At 44.6% G+C, this 21,907-nt stretch overlaps 1 protein-coding gene across 1 annotated transcript in view; it reads right to left on the bottom strand.

Annotated features, from left to right (window-relative positions):
- ADAM10 (ADAM metallopeptidase domain 10) overlaps positions 1 to 21,907 on the bottom strand; it is a 105,075-nt gene that overhangs the window by 52,409 nt on the left and 30,759 nt on the right. The window contains exon 3 of the mRNA XM_075006950.1: positions 8,477 to 8,595. Coding sequence (XP_074863051.1) covers positions 8,477 to 8,595 — 119 coding nt within the window. The remainder of the gene's footprint in view (positions 1 to 8,476; positions 8,596 to 21,907) is intronic.

Here is a 21,907-nt window from a genome sequence, read left to right as displayed (position 1 = left end):
CAGAATATAATCCTAAATCCCAAAATTCAAAGATTAGCAAACTAAGAAATGCAGAGCTAGGGTCCTCTTCCATGTATCTTAAAAGATTAGTGTTACAAGAACAAAACAAGCATTAAAAGAGCAAAATATTGTAAAGTGCTAATATAATATTTTGCCACAAAACTAAGTGTCTCTCCCCACCCCCATCACCCCTGGCATCACTACAGGAACCAGGATGGCTGCTGTGCCATAGCCATGTCCTCCACATCTCCAAATCAGCACTTCTGTAACACATCAGTGACCTGAATACTTACTACTGTTTGGAAGAGGCTAACGGATGACTAAAACTCCTCTGCTCAGACATCAAGGAAGGGAAAAAAAAAAGTTAAGCTTATGTGGGAAAGTCACTGCAGCTTTGCATTTGCTCATGAGCCACTGTTTAAATTTGGGAAATTAATCTCATGTTCCGGAATAGAATGAGGCACAAGGCAGCGTGGGTGGCCCTATAATCTACAGATATCTTTTTCCATGTGAACTTCCTGTTTTTCAAGTGTTACGTAGGGCATAACTGAAGGGCAACTGTGGGACCAACAGGATGCTGTATAGATGCCTTGCTAGGATTTCTCACATAACCTTGATTAGTTGCGGGAGAGATCACAAGGTAAGTAGAACTTCAGTCTGGCTGCCCCTTTAGAATCCAGCACATCATTTGCATTTGAGAATGGCTCTGATTCCAGACCTAACAGAAGCCCAGAACCAAGGGCACATAAGCTATGTGCAGACTCCTCATGCTAAAAAAAAAAAACCAATAAATCAGATGAGGCGAGGAACTGAACTCATGGTCACTGACTGCAGATGAGCACTAGCCTCTCCATGCAACCAGCTGAGCCAAGGAGAGTGGATGAACTACCAGAGCCTTCATTTACTGAACATTTCCTTTAAGAGGTCAAACTCATCTTTAGCCTTAAGCGGAGTCTCATCTTACAGTTTCCCTAACCTTACACCTGATACCTACAAACTCTGAGAACTATACATCTGGCAAAGGTTGTCTGCTTATTTTCAGCTCCCTCCTCTAGATTCCGTGTGTACCTGATTTTAGAGCACTTAGCAAATTAAAATCTGGTCATTTGTGGGAGGCACTCTCTTATGAGCCCTTTAACCAAACAACCCCAGATTTCTATTGCATAGCTTACCCCAAACCAGTGGTAAGCAAGGGCTACATGCAGCCCTTTGGGGTTCTGTGTGTGACCCAGAAGACATTGTGTTTACTACTGTCTATATGCAGGGTTGCCAGATTCTGCCAATTTTCATCAGAGTAGGTTTTTTCCCCCACATCAATATTACTAAAGTGACATGCACGTAAAACAAGGTCATACAAAGTGAGATGTGTGCCAACTGCACACAACATTGACTGTGAGAGCCATGCGCACCCTCTGCATCCAATCAAAGCACCGATATGGTTCAATTGCCACAACCCTGCAACATGCAGGTACACAAGCACAGTTAGCAAAATGACCCTATCCTGGAAGATCACCTTCTTTATGACAATGTCGTGGCCCACTGAGATGAGAAGCCACTCATGTTACCCCACCGCTGTCCCAGACTAACAGGACATACCAGTCTTCAAGACAGTATGAACACAAACAGGCACTGAAGCACATTGAAATGTAAAAGCAAGAAACTTAAGGGCTCTCTCTCAAGAAAATTACGATGATAATCACTGCAAATTTAAGCACCTCCCGCGTTTTGTTAACAGATCACTTAAGAAAACCAACTACGTAACCTTGCTCATCTTCCAACCTGTGTGCGTATGCCATAGGTACATCACTTTGCCGACTGGGTTTTCTTACAGATACACAATTGTTAATGGTAATCAAAATCTCTCGTGTATGAACCATCAGAAATGGAGAGCACCTCTCTGCCCAAGGTTTCATCACCAGTCGTATATTATCCTGGAATGCAGCCATTTACAGCAATTACTTTTATTCATTCTATATTGGTGAAAAACTCTCTCAATGCCTTTCACCATTCATTCAATGGGAACACAAAGTTTAGTTTTAAGTATGTGAACTTTTAAAAGGAAGTAGATCTCCACAGACATCAAATTCAAATATTGCTTACTTCATCACCTGTAGCCATTTCATAAACCTTGCAGGAGCTTGGAAGAAAGTATCAAGTTTTTGCAGCAAGCATTATAGGGAGTATGAGGACTAGCTTCCACATTCAGCTTTTTCTAAGGGGTAAGTACATGGATTACACACAGTTTTTCCAAGGGCCTCCCTTTTGTGACATAAGTGTGTAAGTTTTTTACACTGCTTGTCAGAATCCTTCAGCTTCCAAGTTGTCTAGTGTTAGGGGGCTACTAAATTCATGAAAAATGCATCACAGACCATGAAATCTGGTCTCCTGTGCATTTTTCCTTATACTATATCAGGGTTCTGGCCCAAAAGGGAGTTGCAGGAGGTTCCCAAAGTTATTTTAGGAGGGCCATGGTATTGCTGCTATTACTTCTTCATGGCTTGAGAAATGGGTGTACAGAGAGAGATAGCTATTGGCCTGGCACACAGCTTTGAAGTCAGCACTCTGCCAGCAGCACAGAACTGAGGGTGACAATACCATACCATACCATACCATGCCATCCTTACGTCTGCATTGCTGCTGGTAGCAGGTCTGCCTTCAGAGCTGGGCTTCTGACTAACAGCCACCTCTTGCTAGCTGCTCAGCTCTAAAGGCAGAGCTGCCATCAACAGCAACACAGAAATTAAAAAAAGCAGTACAGTAGACCCTCGAGTTATGTGAAGGTTCCGTTCCCTGCACCCTCGCGTAACCCAGATTTCATGTCAGTGGGGGTCCGGCTTTTTCCTCCAGCGGAACCCACGTTCTGCAGCCAGGGAAGCAGCAGAAAGGTAAGTCTTTGGTGCGGGTGCAGTTGTGCAGGGTTAAGCCTGGCGGTGGGTTAGGGCTGTGGGAGGCAGGAGAGGGGCACTAAGAGAAGTTACTCACCGTAGTAACGATGGTTCTTCGAGATGTGTCCCCGTGGGTGCTCCACGATAGGTGTCGGGCTCGCCCCGGCACTGCAGATTGGAAACTTTCCAGCAGTTTCTGACCGACTGCACATGCGCCGGCGCGCGCCGCTCCCTTGCGCGCCCCTGGCCACGCGCGCAATCCGGTCCCCGCCAGTTCCTTGACCAACCGCCTCGGATGCTCCTATAAAACACTAAAACAGAGATCTGAAGCGGGGAGGATAGGCAGGTGGTGGAGCACCCATGGGGACACATCTCGAAGAACCATCGTTACTACGGTGAGTAACTTCTCTTTCTTCCTCGAGTGTGCCCGTGGGTGCTCCACGATAGGTGACTACCCAGCAGTAACCCAAGTAAGGAGATGGGTAAATCGGATTTATGTGCAGCTTGCCCTCGAAAGGACCGCTGTCAAGAGGCGGGTATCCTCTTGGAATACCCGGTGTAGGGCGTAATGCTTGGCGAAGGTGTCATAGGATGAGCAGGTCGCCGCTCTACAGATGTCTTAACGCGATGCCCTTGAAAAAGGCTGTTGATGCCACCACCGCCCTGGTGGAGTGAGCCCTGGGCAGGGCCAGCAAAGGAGTCTTTCGAAGTTTGTCGCACATTTTTATACAGGACACAATGTGCTTCGAGATTCTCTGTGAAGAGAGACCCTCTCCTTTTAACCTGGGAGCGAGAGAGACTAGGAGTCTGTCCGTTTTCCGGAAGGACTTAGTTCTGTCTATGTAGAAGGCCAAAGCCCTCCTCATGTCCAGGAGATGTAGGCGTGCCTCCTTGCTGGAGCTGTGAGGCTTCGGGTAAAACGAGGGTAAAACTAGAGGTTCGTTAAGGTGGAACTCTGAAGAAACTTTCGGAACAAAGGCTGGGTGCAGCCGTAAAGTTACCGCCTCCTTTGAGAAGACTGTGCAGGGCGGTGTTGCCATGACTGCTGCGAGCTCGCTCACCCTGCGGGCTGACGTGATTGCAAGGAGAAAGGTTGTTTTTATTGTAAGGAGACGTAGGGGGACTGTGGCTAAGGGTTCAAAGGGTGGGCCCGTTAGTGCGCTGAGCACTAGGTCCAAAGATCCACGATGGTGGAAGCGGTTTCCAAGGGGGGTACAGGTTTACCAGCCCCTTCAGGAACCTGGTAACAATAGGATGGGCAAACACCGTGGGCCCTTCCTCTTCATGCCGAAAAGCCGATATAGCAGCGAGGTGGACCTTCAGCGAGGATAGGGAAAGCCCGCCTCTTTTGAGGTCCAGTAAGTAATCTAGGATTACGGGTATAGGCACATCAAGGAGAGCTAACTGCTTGGCAAAACACCATGCAGTGAATCGAGTCCATTTCTGCTTGTAAGTCGTCCTGGTGGAGGTCCTTCGGCTACTCTCCAGGACTTGTTATACTCCCTCCGTACACGTGCTCTCTAGTGAGATGAGCCTTGGATTACCCATGCTTGTAGGCGCAGGCCTTGAGGGTGTGGATGCACTATGGACCCCTGGGCCTGTGTGAGCAGGTCCGGTGCCGCCAGAAGGGGAAGCGGTGGGTGGTCCGACATGCGCAGAAGCAAGGGGAACCATTGCTGTCGATCCCACGTTGGGACTACTAGGATCATGCGGGCTCTCTCCCTCCTGGCTTTCTGCAAGACCTTGTGGATGAGCCCTGTGAGTGGAAACTCGTAAAGCAGGGGGCCCTTCCACGAAATTGCAAATGCGTCTCCCAAGGATCCCCGCCCCAGTCCTGCCCTGGAGCAGTACTGGGGGCACTTCTTGTGCTGGGTTGCAAACAGGTCTATCTGGGGAAACCCCCATGTATGAAAGATCAGTCGTAGCAGATTGGAGTGGATCTGCCATTCATGCATGAGTGCAAAGCGCCTGCTCAGCTGGTCTGCCTTCACATTGTGAGCGCCTGGTAAGTACGAGGCCTTCAACATTATATTGTTGGCGATGCACCAGTTCCACAGCCGGACTGCTTCCGCACATAGGGCATGGGATCGAGCTCCTCCTTGTCCATTTATATAAAACATGGTGGAGGTATTGTCTGTATTGAGGAGAGGCCGAACGGCAGGACCTTGTACTGGACATGTTCTTTGCCGACCATAAAACGGAGAAAACGTCTGTGTGCCGGGTGGATCGTTATATGAAAATACACATCTTGTAAGTTGAAGGCTGCAAACCAATCTCCATCGTCCAGTGCCGTGAGTATAGAGGCGACTGTGATCATCCGAAAACGCTGTTTGCGCAAGTACCTGTTGAGGCCTCGAAGATGGGCCTCCAGCCTCCTGTTTTCTTCTCTGTAAGGAAGTAGTGTGAATAAAACCCTTTCCCCTCAAGTCGCTCTGGTACTCTTTCCACCGTCCCTATGAACATAAGATGGTCCACCTCCTGCTTGAGTTTCGCCTCATGGGAAGCATCCCTGAGATGAGGCCTGGGCGGAGGTTTTGGCGGTGGGAGCGACTAGAAAGGGATCGTGTAACCCGTGGCTATGATCTCTAGTACCCATTTGTCTGTGGTGATCTTTTGCCATTGTGAGTGGAACGGTCGGAGGCGATGATGGAACATTAGTTGGGGATGGCATTGCGCGATGGTAGTAATGGTGCAGCCCTCGACCTGTCCATCAAACTTGTTGCCTTTGGGCCTGCCCCGAGGATGCACCGCTCCGTTGGGAACGTCGCCTAGGAGTTCTATACTGTTGCTGCTGTTGATGTCGCCCTTGGTCGTAGCCCCGTTGGTACTGAGCACGCTGAGGTTGGTACGGGTATCGCCTTTGTTGAGGGTAATACTTTTTCTTGCTGTATGGAGGGGTATAAATACCCAGGGTTCTGAGTGTAGCTCGAGTCCTTACTGGAGTGAAGGACCGAATCAGTTGACTCCGCAAACAACTTCTGCGTGTCGAAGGGGAGATCAACAATTTTTGCCTGCAGATCCCTCGGGATACCCGATGTCTGCAGCCAGGATTCCCTGCACATGACCACTGCCGTAGCTGTTGAGCACGCTGCCGTGTCCGCTACGTCCAGGGCGATCTGGACTCCCGTCCTCAAAGCTGCATAGCCCTCTTGCACAATGGCCTTCAGCACCGGTTTCTTATCTTCCCGAAGCGAATCCATGAGAGAAGTAAGCCTGGAGTAATTGTCTAAATTATGGTTCGCTAGATGTGCTGCATAATTTGCCATTCTCAACAGCAGGGTGGAGGAGGAGGAGCATACCTTTCTGCCAAACAGCTCTAGCTTCTTGGCATCTCTGTCCGTACCCCCCTCTTTGTACTAGGAAGTCTGATCTCTGCTGAGACGATTCTACCACCAGTGATTTTGGTTGTGGGTGACTAAACAGGAACTCCATGCCCTTCGCCAGGACTAAGTATTTCTTATCTGCTCTCTTGTTTATAGGTGGAGCGGAAGCCGGGGTCTGCCATATGGTGGTGGCCGACTCCATGATTGCTTCATCGAGCGGGATAGTGATTTTGGATGAGGCCGGAGGTCTTAGGTTTTTGAGGAGCTTGTGGTGCTTCTCCTGCACCTCTGCTGTTTGGATGCCTTGCGTGAAGGCCACCCTTTTAAAGTGCTCCTGAAACTGCTTGAGGTCGTCCGGGGGAGCAACATCCCCGGGAGCCGTAGCCTCGTCGGGGTAGGACAAGGAGGAACCACTAGGGTAAGCCTCCTTCGAACTCCCAGGGTCCTGCTGTTGGTGGTACACCCTCTCGCTAGAGGCCTGTGAGGGAAAATCTCGGGGTTCCAAGATCAACTCCCCCTGAGACAACTGTTTCCGTCCCTGTCCGTGAGTGCCCACAGGGATATTGGACGGTCGGGGGGACCTGCCCCTGGGTGTATGCCTGTGGTGTCTATGCCCAGCATGGTAAGGGCGACCATGGCAGCACGGGCACGGTTCCTGGGATGGAAACCTGGACCACTCTCGAGGTGCATACCCCCTATGTCTGGGAGAGCGAGATCTTCTTGATGACTGAGACAATGGTGAAACTGGTTTGCGATTGTACTGCAGGGGGTCAAATCCCAGAAAGGGCGAAGGTGGCCCGAGCCATGGTGACACCGGTTGGAGGAACGGAGGAGGCGGCTCTGGGTAGGCTGGGGGAGACCCATGTTTTCTGGTTGGTGTGTGCAGCATAAGGGGAGGGCTTGTTGAAAGCAGCCCTGCAGCCCTGTCCGGGGAAGGGCTGCGGTGCCGGGTTTTTGTTGCTGCCTTTCCCCTCCCCTACGGGGTTGGCACCGCCCCCTCCTGTGCCGGGGAGCTTGGCCCCGCTGTCAGCGCCGCGCTCGGCGCGCTTAGCTGCGGTGCCGCACGGAAAGCCTCCTCCGGTGCCGGCAGGCTGCGTGCCTGACGGCCCTGCACCATTGGCACTGCGGGAATCTGTGCCGCTTGCGGCGGTGCCGCCGGTTCCGGCGCTTGCCTGGCTGCCGCTCTGAAGGCTGCACGTGCCGGCTGTTTAGTAATGGGAGACTCAGCCTCTGCCACGTGCACTGCCGCGCTGCCGCTTGTTTGTGACTGTGGCTGGGGGCTGTGTGCTACGCCCGTCCCGCTCGCTGTGGCCTCCGGCAGGGATCGGGCTGGAGAGAGCTTCCTCCGTTTCTGCACCGAGGGGGTGAGGGATGCCGCCTTCCTTTTATGGAGCCCCGTGGGTCACTCCGATTGAGGCCTCTCCAGCACGTCTGGCTGGAGGGCCTTATCAAACAACAGCATTTTCAGGCGCATTTCTCTGTCCTTTCTGGCTCTGGCTGTGAGCTTTGCACAGAAGGAACACTTCTGGGTAACGTGTGATTCCCCCAGGCACCTAATGCATTGAGTATGCCCATTGGAGGCCAGCATAGCTTCGCGGCAGGACTCACACTTTTTGAATCCTGAAGAGGACATCGCAGTAAGTCTTTTGAGTTGTTAATAGGGTACTTAGCACTGTCTCTGTGCCTGTTCCCCTCTCACGGACCCCAGCCTGCCACGGCAGGAGGCCTACTGGCCTTCACGTCCCCGCATTGTCTCCGCTCCTCCCTCTCTTTTACTAAATCTTTCTACATATATTATTTTTCTTTTTTTTTGCAAGAAAAGAAACCAACAATCTAACTAAAAACTCTAAGTACGCTGACTCTGGCCGCAGCCTGAGCGGATTCCGTCTGTAGCGGATGGCGGTTAAGAAGGAACTGGCGGGGACCGGATCACGCACGTGGCTGAGGGCACGCAAGGGAGCGGCGCGCGCCGGCGCATGTGTGGTCTTGCAGAAACTGCTGGAAAGTTTCCGATCTGCGGCACCGGGGCGAGCCCGACACCTATCGTGGAGCACCCACGGGGACACTCGAGGAAGAACTAAAGTTAGGAAAAGATTAATCAATTGTTCATAAATATTTCAGTATTTTTTTCAGTTAAGGGAATTTCATAGTAATATTTTCAACATAATCAACTGTTTTCTAGCTCATATCTCAACGTAACATTAAAATCAAATAGTACTTGCACGAAATCATTGCACTTTTTAATCATTATGAAAACGTTGTACTTACCATATATGTGTCCAGTGTAAATATGGGAAGTATCATAATCAATTACTTTATTTGATATTTCTACTTTGAAGTCATCACTAAAGAGGGCTGTATCTCTCTTCATTCGAAGATTAAACTGTCTACGAGGTAAACAAACGATAGTATACTGAAATATTTCAATTACAAAAGCACAGCTAAACTTGGACTTTATTAAAATGTGGGTAATAAAAGAACATGTAGCAAATCCTTAAATATTACCGATAAGGAAACAATCTTCCTTATACACAACATGAGAGCGACCAATGTATTACAAGAATGATTTTAGTTCAGTACGTAATGGTAGTCAGATGTTTAAGTAGCTATCAAGATTATGTAAACCAGAAATCATGGCCCAGCATAAAGTTCACAAACCTAATCTTACCTGTTCAGCCTCAATTACGGATTTTGTTCCCATTCCTCCATAAAATGCAGGAATAACCAAAGGAAGAGTTATCTTTTCATTGATCAACCATTATGAACTACTCAAATTGCTAATCTCTTCATTTTTCATTCACAGTAAAATTCCTTTAATCTGGCCTCTGATGATTAGGAAGTCCTGATGGTCTGACATCTGGCAAAAACAGTCCCATTTATGGAGATATCCTGGCAAAATTTGATGGTCCAGCATAAGGTAGTCCCCTAAGGTATCTGAGGGTTGTGTTCCATGCAACCCTCGTGCACCTCAAAATTCATGTAAATCGGGGGGCTTGGGTGGTGGGCTGGGGCTGTGGGAAGGGGACAGGGGGGTTTATCCTGGAGTGGGTTAGGGCTGCAGGGGGTCTGGGGAGTGGAGTTGAGCTGGGGCATGTGGGGGTTGGAGCCAGGGAGCACAGGCATGATGAACTAAAGCTGGAGGACAGCAGGGGGTGGTGACTCCAATAGTTCAGATAATTTGGTAATCTAGCACCTGTCCCATCCCAGACATGCTGGATTAAAGGGATTTTACTGTACTTGCAATTTCTAGGCTAGAAGAGTACAGGTATGCTGTTGGCTTGATTTGATATGAAATTCAGAAATAAGTTGGACACCAACACATGTAACCAATTCCACAAAAACATGTAAGAGTTATTACATGTAACTAACACCCTCTCTCCCCCCCCCCACACACACACTTAACTAGTAACAGAGAGTAAGCCATGCTAGCCTATACACTATCAAACAAAAAGGCAGTCAAGTAGCACTTTAAAGACTAGCAAAATGGTTTATTAGGTGAGCTTTCGTGGGACAGACCCACTTCTTCAGACCATAGCCAGACCAGAACAGACTCAATATTTAAGACACAGAGAACCAAAAACAGTAAGCAAGGAGGACAAATCAGAAAAAGATAATCAACGTAAGCAAATCAGAGAGTGGAGGGGTGGGGGGGGGAAGATCAAGAATTAGATTGAGCCAAGTATGCTTAACTCTAAACACACTTAACTCTGACTACATTTAATCAGACAAAAACAAGTACTCTCTTTAGAAAGCAGGAGCACAAGTTTATGATTTGACTTCTAATATTAAAATAGAAAGAAAAAACATTTCAATGTGGTTGTTTTTTAAAAAAATTAGAAACTCATTTTGTAGTTAATGAATAACAACAGTTCTTTCACTACACTACGATAAGCTTATGACACGGCAAGTACAAGAACTGAAGTATCTTAAGTGCTACCGTAAGTCATACACCAATTTATTTGCACTTAGGCCCAAAATTCATTTTAACCCCCATGCTATTTGTATTACAGTATGACAAATTACTGAAGTATGTTTAAAAGTGAACTCCTGCATAGGCCAATTGAACAAAATACTAATCACCTTCATCTGGCAAATTAGTCATCTAAATTAATCAGGACCGCATCATTTAAACTTCAAATCTTGCATGCAGCATCACTCTCCCAAAATTAGAAGCTCTTATAATACAAAAGTCAACCTGGATTTTGTTTTCAATAAAGTTTTCAATGTTTCATCTAAGTCTTCTTTCTTTGTATTCTTCATTGAAGAGGGGTCTTACTACACAAACAATGAGGTCGACACTAGGGCTGCTGCCACTGCTAAATACAATGGCAGTGGATACACAAAGCCAGCCATCTTGTCTCCGTGGACATACATGGAAGTTAAGGCAAATCAATCAGACCCGTACTGACGTTGTACCTTCAGCCGATATGCCTTAATTTTCCTCAATGCCTCCACATAGTAGTCATCTCCTGAGAGATGGTCAAGCTTTGGGATCTTGATTCCTTCTCAGGAGGTGCTATTAGGAACTTAACGTTGCCCCCAACAGGAGCTGAACCTACACTGCCTTAAGATCACATAAGAAGAGAATAAGAGAAACAGGTGAGTGGCAGAAAGAAGCTGGCAGTGCTATCAAGCAACCCTGTCATGCACACCATATGCACCTCACAACTGAGAGTCTGTTCAGAGCTTCCTTGACAGACAGATTTCACACAACCTGAAGTTACATGTGCAACACAGACTGACGTTCTTCCTTCTCAAACTACAAAGACGGTTATCCTTACTGCAATCTTGGATGGAGATCAAGAGACAAGGAAGATAATATTCTGGAACAGAGATTCTTCATGAAATCAAGAACTCAATGTTTGAAACAAACAGAGCAAGAGAGGCCCTACTCAAGAATTTACAATCTAAAAGTGTAAGACAACATATTACTTCCATTTTGTAAATAGGAAGTTGAGGGACAGATTAAGAGAAGTATGCAAGATTCATACAGGAAGCTTGTGGTAGTGTATTATTTATCATCTCCCTAGCCCTGACCCACTGCATTAACCATTAAACCATCCTTCCTAACTTATTTTGTCACAGATACATATCATCAGCCTCTCTAATATTCTAAGACCAACACTGTTACAACACTGCATACCTCCCGCTTCTGATGTCACTAAGGGCCACTCTTAATCTTGACTTCAAACATTAAAAGGGGCGGGGGGTAATAAATAAGATTGCAAGTGAAATGACAAATCAATTTCCTTTTTCAACACTACATTTAGTATTTTTAATTTTAACCTATTTTCCATACATGGATATGGTAGTTGGATTTTTTTTTTAAAAGCCATAAACAATAAGCAAACACAAGTAATGTGTACATCAACATAATTACTATAGTTGTTATAGGTACATGCCAAACTAGAAAACTGCAAACACAGAACAGCTAAGGCAGGGGTGCACAAATTCAGGGAAGCGACATTGTTTAAGCAAACAGATGGGGAAAAAAATCCATTTCTCCCCTCACACTGAGCTGTACACAAAACAAACACATTCTGATTCATAGTTTATATTGCAAAACCCATTCTAAGTCTGTGATTTCACTATAAAAAAAAGTGAAGTCTGAAGTTACATTGTCAATCACTTACATCCAATTTTGTTCCAATATACTGCTCAATTATATACACGACGTATCTTCAGTTTTAAAGTGTCTTAAAGATATCTTTAGAATTTTCTCAAAATTAAGAGTCAATTTCACCTAATTTCAGAAAAATGCATAGTGAAGTCTATATCCAAATTGATTTTGAAAAATCAAAGGGGAAAATTTAACAGGAAAAAACTAAGAAATAAAAATGCAATAAGCAATACATCTAAATATAACTATCCTCACATTTCTACACCCAAATTACTTCTTCCGTAAGTTTCCTTTAGTGAGGTAACTAGTTCACACAGAACAGATCACTCATGGAGACTTGTAAATGTCCTGCCCAGCTGGGCTGTCTGGTTAGTCTGTGTTCCTGGTGGGTATGATGATTCTAGATCTACTGAGTTGGCAATATATAGCTCCCGGATTAGAATCACTTGCTATCAGAGTCATGAAGAGTATCCTCCCCATTTGTTGTGGTAAAATATTGTTAACTCAATTGTGGCTGCATGCTTTACGTGTCACTTGAAAAAGATAATATCAGTAAAACTGCAGTGAAACTAGCTCCTTTTGTTTTCAGGATCTGTGCAAACATAGACAATAATTACCTGATTTAATATATCCAAGTATTCAACAGCTTTGAAGACTGAAAGCACTGTGAAAAGGACTATACCATATAAAAAACTAAAAAACTAGCATGATATGTTAACAAAGAGCTCCGAGACCACTGTGTCCTAACCTTCAGTTCATGAGGACTATAAAAAAAAAATCTCATGACAATCCCTGCTTAAGTAACATAAGCTTTAACACATTAATAAAAAAAACCTATCCATCAAAACAGTCAGTGATTTGCACAAATTTCAAGTGAAAATTGAAGGGAACCTTAAGAGTTCATAAGAACGGCCATAGTCAGACTGAAGGTCCATCTAGCCAGGTATCCTGTCTGCTGACAGTGGCCAATACCAGGTGCCCCAGAGGGAGTGGACCAAACAGGTAACGATTGAGCTTTCTCTCTCCTGTCATCCATCTCCAGCTTCTCACAAACAGAGGGTAGGGACACCATTCCTTACCCATCCTGGCTAATAGCTATTAATGGATCTAACCCCCCATGAATTTATCTAGCTCTTATTTAAAGCCTGTTATTGTCTTAGCCTTCACAGCCTCCTCTGGCAACAAGTTCCACAGGCTGACTATGCGCTGTGTGAAGAACTTCCTTTTATTTATTTCAAGCCTGCTGCCTATTAATTTCCTTTGGTGTCCTCTAGTTTTGATATTATGGGAACAAGTAGATAATTTTTCCTTGTTCACTTTCTCCACACCGCTCATAATTTTAAATTATCATCATCAACAACCATGGGCTCAGTGCCCATTGGTGTCCGATGCCTCTCTCACTATTTCCTTCCATCTTTCCCCGTCCAGCATGGAGTGGCTGAGTTTCTGTGGACTAGCTCTGCATCAATTTATTATATCATAGAATTTTATATACTTCTATCATATCCCACCTTAGTCTCCTATTTTCTAAGCTGAAAAGTCCTAGTCTCTTTCATCTCTCTTCATATGGGACCCAGGTCCTTTTTTGAACTTTTTCCAATGCCGCTATATCTTTTTTGAGATGAGGTGACCACAACTGCATGTAGTATTCAAGATGTGAGTGTATCATGGTTTTACACAAGGCCAATAAAATATTCCCCACCTTATTCTCTATCCCTTTTTTAATGATTCCTAACATAGTTTGCTTTTCTGACTGGTGCTGCACATTGCATGGATGTTTTCAGAGAACTATCCACGATGACGCCACGATCTCTTTTCTGAGGAGCTGTAGCTAAACTTTCCCCCCATCATATTGTATGTATAGTCGGGGTTATTCTTCCCAAAGTGCATTACTTTATATTTATCCACGGTAAATTTCATTTACCATTTTGTTGCCCAATCACTCAGTTTTGTGAGATCCTTTTGAAGTTCTTCAGTCTGCTTTGGTCTTAACTATCTTGAGCAGTTTAGTATTGTCTGCAAACTTTGCCACCTCACAGTTTACCCCTTTCTTCAGATAATTTATGAATAAGTTGCATATGATTGGCCCTAGGATTGACCCTTGGGGAACGTCACTAGTTACCCCTCTCCTTTCTGAAAATTTACCATTTATTCCTATCCTCTGTTTCCTGCTGTTTCACCAGTTCTTAATCCATGAAAGCATCTTCCCTCTTATCCCATGACAACTTAATTTACCTAAGAGCCTTTGGTAAGGAACCTGTTAAAGGCTTTCTAGAAATCCAAGTACACTATATTTACTGGATCCCCCTTGTCCACATGTTTGTTGACTCCTTTGAAGAACTGTAATAGATTAGTAAGACATGATTTCCCCTTACAGAAACCATGCTGACTTTCACTCAACTGGTAAGGAAAACTATCCTGAATTCTTTTTGACCAGTAGGGCTCATTCACATCCTCAGCTTAACTCAATGTATAATTGAATGATAATTTATACATTTCAAAGATATGCCTGTGGCTGAGACGAAGACTTCTTATTCAGCAGTACCAATCTGCACATTACGAATATTTTAACTGAAAATGTGAATAGTACTGGAATAAGAGCAGTACATTTTAGTAAGGATAGTTTTAACTGTAATGGTCTCATCATGCTCAGCCATTCTTTCACCCTTTCACTGAAGAGGCTCTATGAACTAGCAGCATTCTCAGGATGCGCACCCTTTTGCAGCAGTCTCTACTTTTGGAGCAGTAAGATTATGGAACCCAGAAATTGATCTTGTTCCATGTTAACCCAGTGGTAATTGGAGTCCAGGCAGAGCACCATGTCTCAATGTAACTGGGCTGTTCAGCAGTGTTTAATAAAATAGGACTCTCCACATTAACACAGTCCTGTGGCCTGAACTCAAGTTGATCCGTGCAACTTCTTCTCTTAACCAGCTTGTCTTAGCATAGCTCTAAGAGTTATCAATTGCAAGCACTGACTTGGCTGTATGGTAACTACACCGCCACTTTTTTTGGCTTGGTATGGTTATTCTGCCTTCCTACTCTTACCTGATTCTACTGCTAAAGGCACCCATCCAGTGCTGACTACACGTGCAGGATGAGCACAAAAATTAGAGAAATGCTGCCACCAACAATACCTGTCATTCTCCTTGGACCAACTGCACCACATCCACTGTGAACAGCATCCACTGGTCATTCAGGGCCCTACTGTGGCAGTCATCCCACAAGTGCCCTCTCTTTGCATCATTAGCCAATGAAAATATAATTACCAATACTCTGTTAGGTAAGCACATTAAAATAATTGTGCCAAATATTTGGTTTAAGACAGGATTCTAGTTTTTTACTATTTGCACTTTTGACAGTTATCAGATGCAGCCATCCTTACCTGCAAGTCAAAGAATGTACACAAGGTACCTTGCTATTCACATTTAAATCTTTTTACAACTGCTATTACATACTGAAATAGGATACCAATATTCATACCAAGAGGTAAGGCATAAAATTAAGTAAGTTAAAAATCATTTCTAATCAAACACCATTATGCATACTTACCCTCACATAATCAGCAAATCAGTGCAGGTTACATGACACTGGAATCCCTCTAATGTCTCATTCCTGCTTAATTTGATCCCAAGAAAACAGCTTTTGCAAAAGAAACAGAATCCACATGGGAAACAAATTTCTAAGCTATGCAGATAGGTCAGTTTCTAATGGGAGAGCAGTGAATCCATCTGCACAAGAATCTACTCGGTTTGCAAATTCTGGGCATGCAACTTTAGACAGGTTAACTTTATGTCTAACCTGCACATATTGCACGTTATTACTCTTAACTGGTCTTAGGCTGCCCTATTAAACAACTGTTTTAGTAAAAGGTCATTTTAAATCTCAAGAATTAAGACCATGAAAACACATGGTATTTAGCCAATTATAAGGTTTGTAATATCTGTTTTGAAGTTGTAATAGCCTTTATCTATTTCCACAGTGTCCAATATGTTTGCTGCTTGCCGCACATGGTGAATAGGACATTATGTTGCAGCAAAATGCAACTACTCTTGAGCGCTGCACACATGGAGTGCCATCTGCCTGCTCCATGCACACGTCCCATCACTTTGTGGGAGAAATGCATGGCAGCTCCGGCAGCGACTCCTGTGGTGGCCACAGCAAGTTCCCAGCTTTGAATTAGAACAGGAAGGCTGAAGGTGCCTGGCTCTAAGGAGGCAGAGAGCATTTACTTAAGGGGGGCAAGGCTGGGAGTCCCTGGCTCGGGTGGAGGGCATTTATTTAGCGTGAGGAGCAAACAGCAAATATGGAAAGACAACAACCACAAGTGTGGAGACCTTTAAATTGCTATTGGACACCGCTGATCTATTTGGTAAACTTAAGTATAAGAGTCTGCTTTAATTTGTGTTTACAAGTTAACTGCTTTCATAGAACCACAGAACACTAGAACTGGAAGGGACTTCAAGAGGTCATTAAGTCCAGTCCCCTGCCCTCACAGCAGGACCAAGTACCACCTATCTAACCTGCTCTTAAATATCTTGAGTGATGGAGATTCCACAACCTTCCTTGATAGCTTATTCCAGTATTTAACAACCTGGACAGTTAGGAAGTTTTTCCTAACATCCAACCTAAACCTCCCTTGTTGCAGTTTAAGCCCATTGCTTCTTATCCTGACCTCAGTGTGGCTGTGGTATACTGTGTATTTTGATTTTGCACAAATTTTGAAAGAGTAAGTTGTTGGAAAATTATGCATAGTAGTGATAAAATAGTTACTTATTTGACACTAGTAAGAAAGACTGCTTACCTAAATAACAGTTGAATTAAAAATGACTCAAATGTAAAGTAATGTACATGTCTGATCCTAGTGGTATTAAATACAATTTTGTGGATCACAAGACAAATCAAACTGAAGTAATCCAGCCATACTTGAACACAGATTCTCCTAACACTGCTTTCAACCAGTGCTAACAGCAGGTTTTCTGGACCTGGGATGATGGGTATTTTGACTTCTCTCTATTTAGGGAACAGATTTAAGTTAAACATCAACTAAGTCAGTCATACTTCACTGTTTGTCTACAATAAAAACAGCTTTAAATTAATCAGATGAGCTCAAGCAACCAGTTAGAAGATGGATGTACTCTGCATCTTTACTCACAAACAAGGACTTCTCTCAGCATAGCCTCTGACCCTCCACAAAGCCCAAAAGGAAACAGACAAAGGCGGGAGGAAAAAGAAGGTCTCATAAGCAGTCTCAGAGCTGTTCAAGTAAGCTTACAAAACACCAGTCTGGTATTGTCATAATTTTACGATGGAAAAACTTCAGCAATTGTTCATGAAGTTGTTGTAAGCATTCAAACATTTATCCAAAGAATTCTTTGGATAATTTCTGTTTTCACATACATGCACTTTTCCTCTTTTTAGAAAAACTAACAAGAAAATATAAGCAGAACATGGTACTGTTCTAAATTGTAGTATTACGAAGATTGATTTATCTGCATATTAACTTAGTTTTGATATTCTGAAATATTCATAAACCTATCCATATTCTAGTAGTAGTCTTTATTTTTTCATAAATATTTTGATACATTTACCTTTAGCACAAGTGCGAAAGTGCTTCTCCCATCTAAAAAGAACAGCTTTGTTCTCCTTACAAAAACATCTCGTGTGGAAAGTCTTTGAATAATTGCTGAGAATTAAAATTTCTCACCCTTCTGCAATATTTTAGTGATTTTTATAAAATACCGTTATAACTAAAAAAATACAAGATCTTCAAAGACAATTTAAAAATGTTCTATCTTCTGAAATGAGAATCGAAATTTTGCAATAAAAATACAAAAATGCATCAGTTCTATAACAGCTTTCGTCTCATTTTAACAGGCATTTCCTTTTGTACCATGAGCAAGAGTTTTAAATAGATTAAACGTAGCTAAGCTTAGTGTCCTTGATTATTTAAGGAGATGCAAATTTGTTTAAGAATTCAGGCAGGGAATGATCAAGACAAAAAAGCAGTCCAGTAGCACTTTAAAGACTAACAAAATAATTTATTAGGTGATGAGCTTTCGTGGGACAGACCCACTGCCCCTCTGCTCTCTGACTTGCTCACCTTGATAGAAATTTTTCTGATTTGTCAACTTTGATTACTATTTTTGGTTCTCTGTGCCTTAAATATTGAGTATTTTCTGGTATGGCTATGATCTGAAGAAGTGGAGCTTTTGTGGGACAGACCATCACCTAATAAATTATTTTTGCGAGTCTTTATAGTACTACTGGACTGCTTTTTTGTTTTGATAGTATATAAACTAGCACGGCTCTCTCTCTGTTACTAGGCAGGGAATGAAATTTTTAAGTATAAGTTCTGCACAGTAAGGTCTCAGTCTTACCAGCAGCTCCACATATGCAGACAACTGCACACAAGCAGAGCCTTGAAGTATGTACACACTGCAAGGACTTGAGCAGCACAGCAGAGGTGTTGCAGTGTAGACACCTGTTTTAGTGCCAGAAGGGTTTTCCCAATTTCGGTAGTAAATCTGTCCCCTCAAAAAGCAGCACCTAGATCAATGAAAAGTCTTCCATCAATCTAGTGGTAGCTATACTGGAGCTTAGGCTCTCTCTGTAACTGGGACTTCTATAGAACCAAAACTGCAGCTGTGCTGCTGTCGTGCTTTCGTATAGACCAGGGCAGGCAAGATGCTGCCCGCGAGTCAGATACTGCCCTCCAGTGCTTTTAACCCAGCCTGCCTCTGCTGCTCTCTGCACCCAGGGGCTGGGGGGGGACCAACCATTGAGGGCTGAGATATTTTGTGAGTGGCAAAAGCAGTGTAGCCCAATGGCCTGGATCGCACTGGCTGGTTCCTGGCCAAAGAGAGCTGAGAGAATTTACTGGGGCTGGAGGGATCATAGAAGACTAGGACTGGAAGGGACCTCGAGAGGCCATCGAGTCCAGCCCCCTGCCCTCATGGCAGGACCAAGCATTTTCTAGACCATCCCTGAATGCCATTTATCTAACCTCTTCTTAAATATCTCCAGTGATGGAGATTCTACCACCTCCCTTGGCAATTCGTTCCAGTGTTCGATCACCCTGACAGTTAGGAACTTTTTCCTAATGTCCAACCTGAACCTCCCCTGCTGCAATTTCAGTCCATTGCCTCTTGTTCTATCCTCAGAGGCAAGGAAGAACAAATTCCCTCCCTCTGCCTTATGACACCCTTTTAAATACCTGAAAACTGCTATCATGTCCCCCCTCAATCTTCTCTTTTCCAAACTAAACAAGACCAATTCTTTCAGCCTTTCTTCATAGGTCATGTTCTCTAGATCTTTGATCATTCTCGTTGCTCTCCTCTGGACCCTCTCCAATTTCTCCACATCCTTCCTGAACTGCGGTGCCCAGAACTGGACACAATACTCCAGCCGAGGCCTAACCAGCGCAGAGCAGAGCAGGAGAATGACTTCTCATGTCTTGTTCATGACACACCTGTTAATGCATCCTAGAATCATGTTTGCCTTTTTTGCAACAGCATCACACTGTTGACTCATATTTAGCTTGTGGTCTACTATAACCCCCAGATCCCTTTCTGCTGTACTCATTCCTAGGCAGTCCTTTCCCATTCTGTATGAGTGACACTGATTGTTTCTTCCTCAGTGGAGCACTTTGCATTTGTCCTTATTAAACTTCATCCTGTTTACCTCAGCCCATTTCTCCAGTTTATCCAGATCCTTTTGAATTATGACCCTGTCCTCCAAAGAAGTTGCAACCCCTCCCAGCTTGGTATCATCTGCAAACTTAATAAGTGTACTTTCTATGTCAATATCTAAATCGTTAATGAAGATATTGAACAGAACCGGTCCTAAAACAGACCCCTGCGGTACCCCACTAGTTATATTTTTCCAGCCAGATTGAAAACCATTAATAACTACTCTCTGGGTACAGTTATCCAGCCAGTTGTTCACCCACCTTATAGTAGCCCCATCTAAGTTGTATTTGCATAGTTTATTGGTAAGTATATTATGTGAGACCGTGTCAAATGCTTTACTGAAGTCTAGGTATACCACATCCACCGCTTCTCCCTTATCCACAAGACTCGTTATTCTATCAAAGAAAGCTATTAGATTGGTTTGCCATGATCTGTTTTTAACAAAACCATGCTGGCTGTTCCCTCTCACCTTACCACCTTCCAAATGCTTGCAGATGATTTATTTAATTACCTGCTCCATTATCTTTTCTGGCACAGAAGTTAAGCTGACTGGCCTGTAGTTTCCCGGGTTATTCTTGTTCCCCCTTTTATAACTGGGTACTATTTTTGCCCTTTTCATGAAGCCCTTCCCCTCCCCAGCGCAGAGAGCCACATGGAACAGTCAGTGGGCTGAAGCTGGTGGCAGTCAGGTAAGCCTGCCTGAGTGTGCTGCTGGTCTGGAGGTGCTTAGGTATGAGTTCAGGGTGCAGCCTGCCTCTGGCACTTCACACCCACCTTCCCCCCAACCACCCACCAGACCCTGCACTACCTCCAGCACCCCTCCCCTAGGCTATAATCTTCCCCTGCACCCATATCCCTCCTGGACCCTACTCCAATCCCCTTTCCCACATCACCACCCAAACCCTCTGCAACCTTCTTCCCTGGTCCCAGGTCACAAATCCCTCTTGGACTCTGCAACCCCTTCAAAAGCCCTCCCCGCCACAGGTAAAAATCCTCTCATGCATCCATATCTCTTCCTAGACCATGCCCCCCAATACCCTGCTCCAGGTCACAACCCACTCTTTCACACAAATCCCTGCTCAGACCCCACATGCTCTCCTGCACAGAGTCCCCTACCCTGAGCTTCCTTCTGCACCCAATCTTAATCCCAGACCCCATGCCCCCTCCATAAAAAAGCATGGCCCTTAACCCCTTATTGAAATCTTGGAGCAGTCACCCCATCAAAAAATGACACTCACTACAGCAACAGCAGGAGTAGCTATTAATCCATCCCTACCTACCCTAGTAGCAGTAGCTATAGGTTGATGGAAGAAGTCTTATTGACCTAGCACCATCTATAACAGGGGTTAAGTTAGTTTACCACTACCTGGTGAATTTTTCACATACCTTAGAAACATGTCTAAGTTGACTTAAGTTTTAGGCATAAACTAAGCCTCAAGTACTTACTTGGGTGCAGTCCATTGCAGACGCTCTCAGAGTCTATGTTTCAGGATATTTCACTCAAATCCCTCAAAGTTTGGTGATACCTTTAAGTGCCAGTTTACGGGTAGTCAAATGACTACAAAGTGCAATATTTTCCCGTTTCTCCAAAATGTATTTACAATCTTTGCTACATGGTTTAACAGCCATCAGTGCTGAAACTTTTGAAACACACCAATACATAATTTTTAACATGCAGTCACATCAGAATTATGACTGAATAGCAAAGTCAGTTCATACAACAACATGTGTGATTTTCTTCCATATTACCATAAAATAAATTATGTATAAACAAAAGCTATATAGTAAACCCTCAAAACGCACAATTTCAAGTTGCGCTTAACTCACATTAACATGAGTCAAGCGCAACTCAAACTCCCGCCTTCCCCCTGGCCCTGGCTCAACCCGCACAGACTTGCATGGCCCCAGTTCAACACCCCCTGCCCAGCTCTAGCTCATGCCCTGTGCCCGGCTCCAGCTTATCACCCCACAGACACGGTTCACCACTCAAGCACCACTCGGGCTCAAGCCCCCGCCAGCTCAACCCCCTCAGCCCCAGTTCAAACCCCCCACGGCCTGGCTCATCACCAGAGCATGGCTCTAGCTCAACAACCCCGCCCCAGTTCAGCTGCCCCGCCCCCTGTGCTCAGCCCCATTTCAACTCCACCCCCTACCCAACCTACAGCCCTAACCCCACCCCAAGCTTGACCCCCCGACTCTCTCCCATGGCCCCAGCCCACCACCAGGCTTTGTCCCAAACTGGACTATTTTCTTCAATGAAAAGTACTCACAGGCAAAAGTCACTGTACAGATTTGTGCTATTTGTGTCCAAAAATGCATTACAAAACCGGGAATACCTATGCAATTACACTCTCAATTTAGAGCAAAGCCCAACAAATTTATGCTTAC

Source organism: Carettochelys insculpta, chromosome 12 (assembly GCF_033958435.1).
Source record: "Carettochelys insculpta isolate YL-2023 chromosome 12, ASM3395843v1, whole genome shotgun sequence".
Taxonomy (NCBI): Eukaryota; Metazoa; Chordata; order Testudines; family Carettochelyidae; genus Carettochelys; species Carettochelys insculpta.
This window is presented reverse-complemented; position numbering and strand designations above follow the sequence as displayed.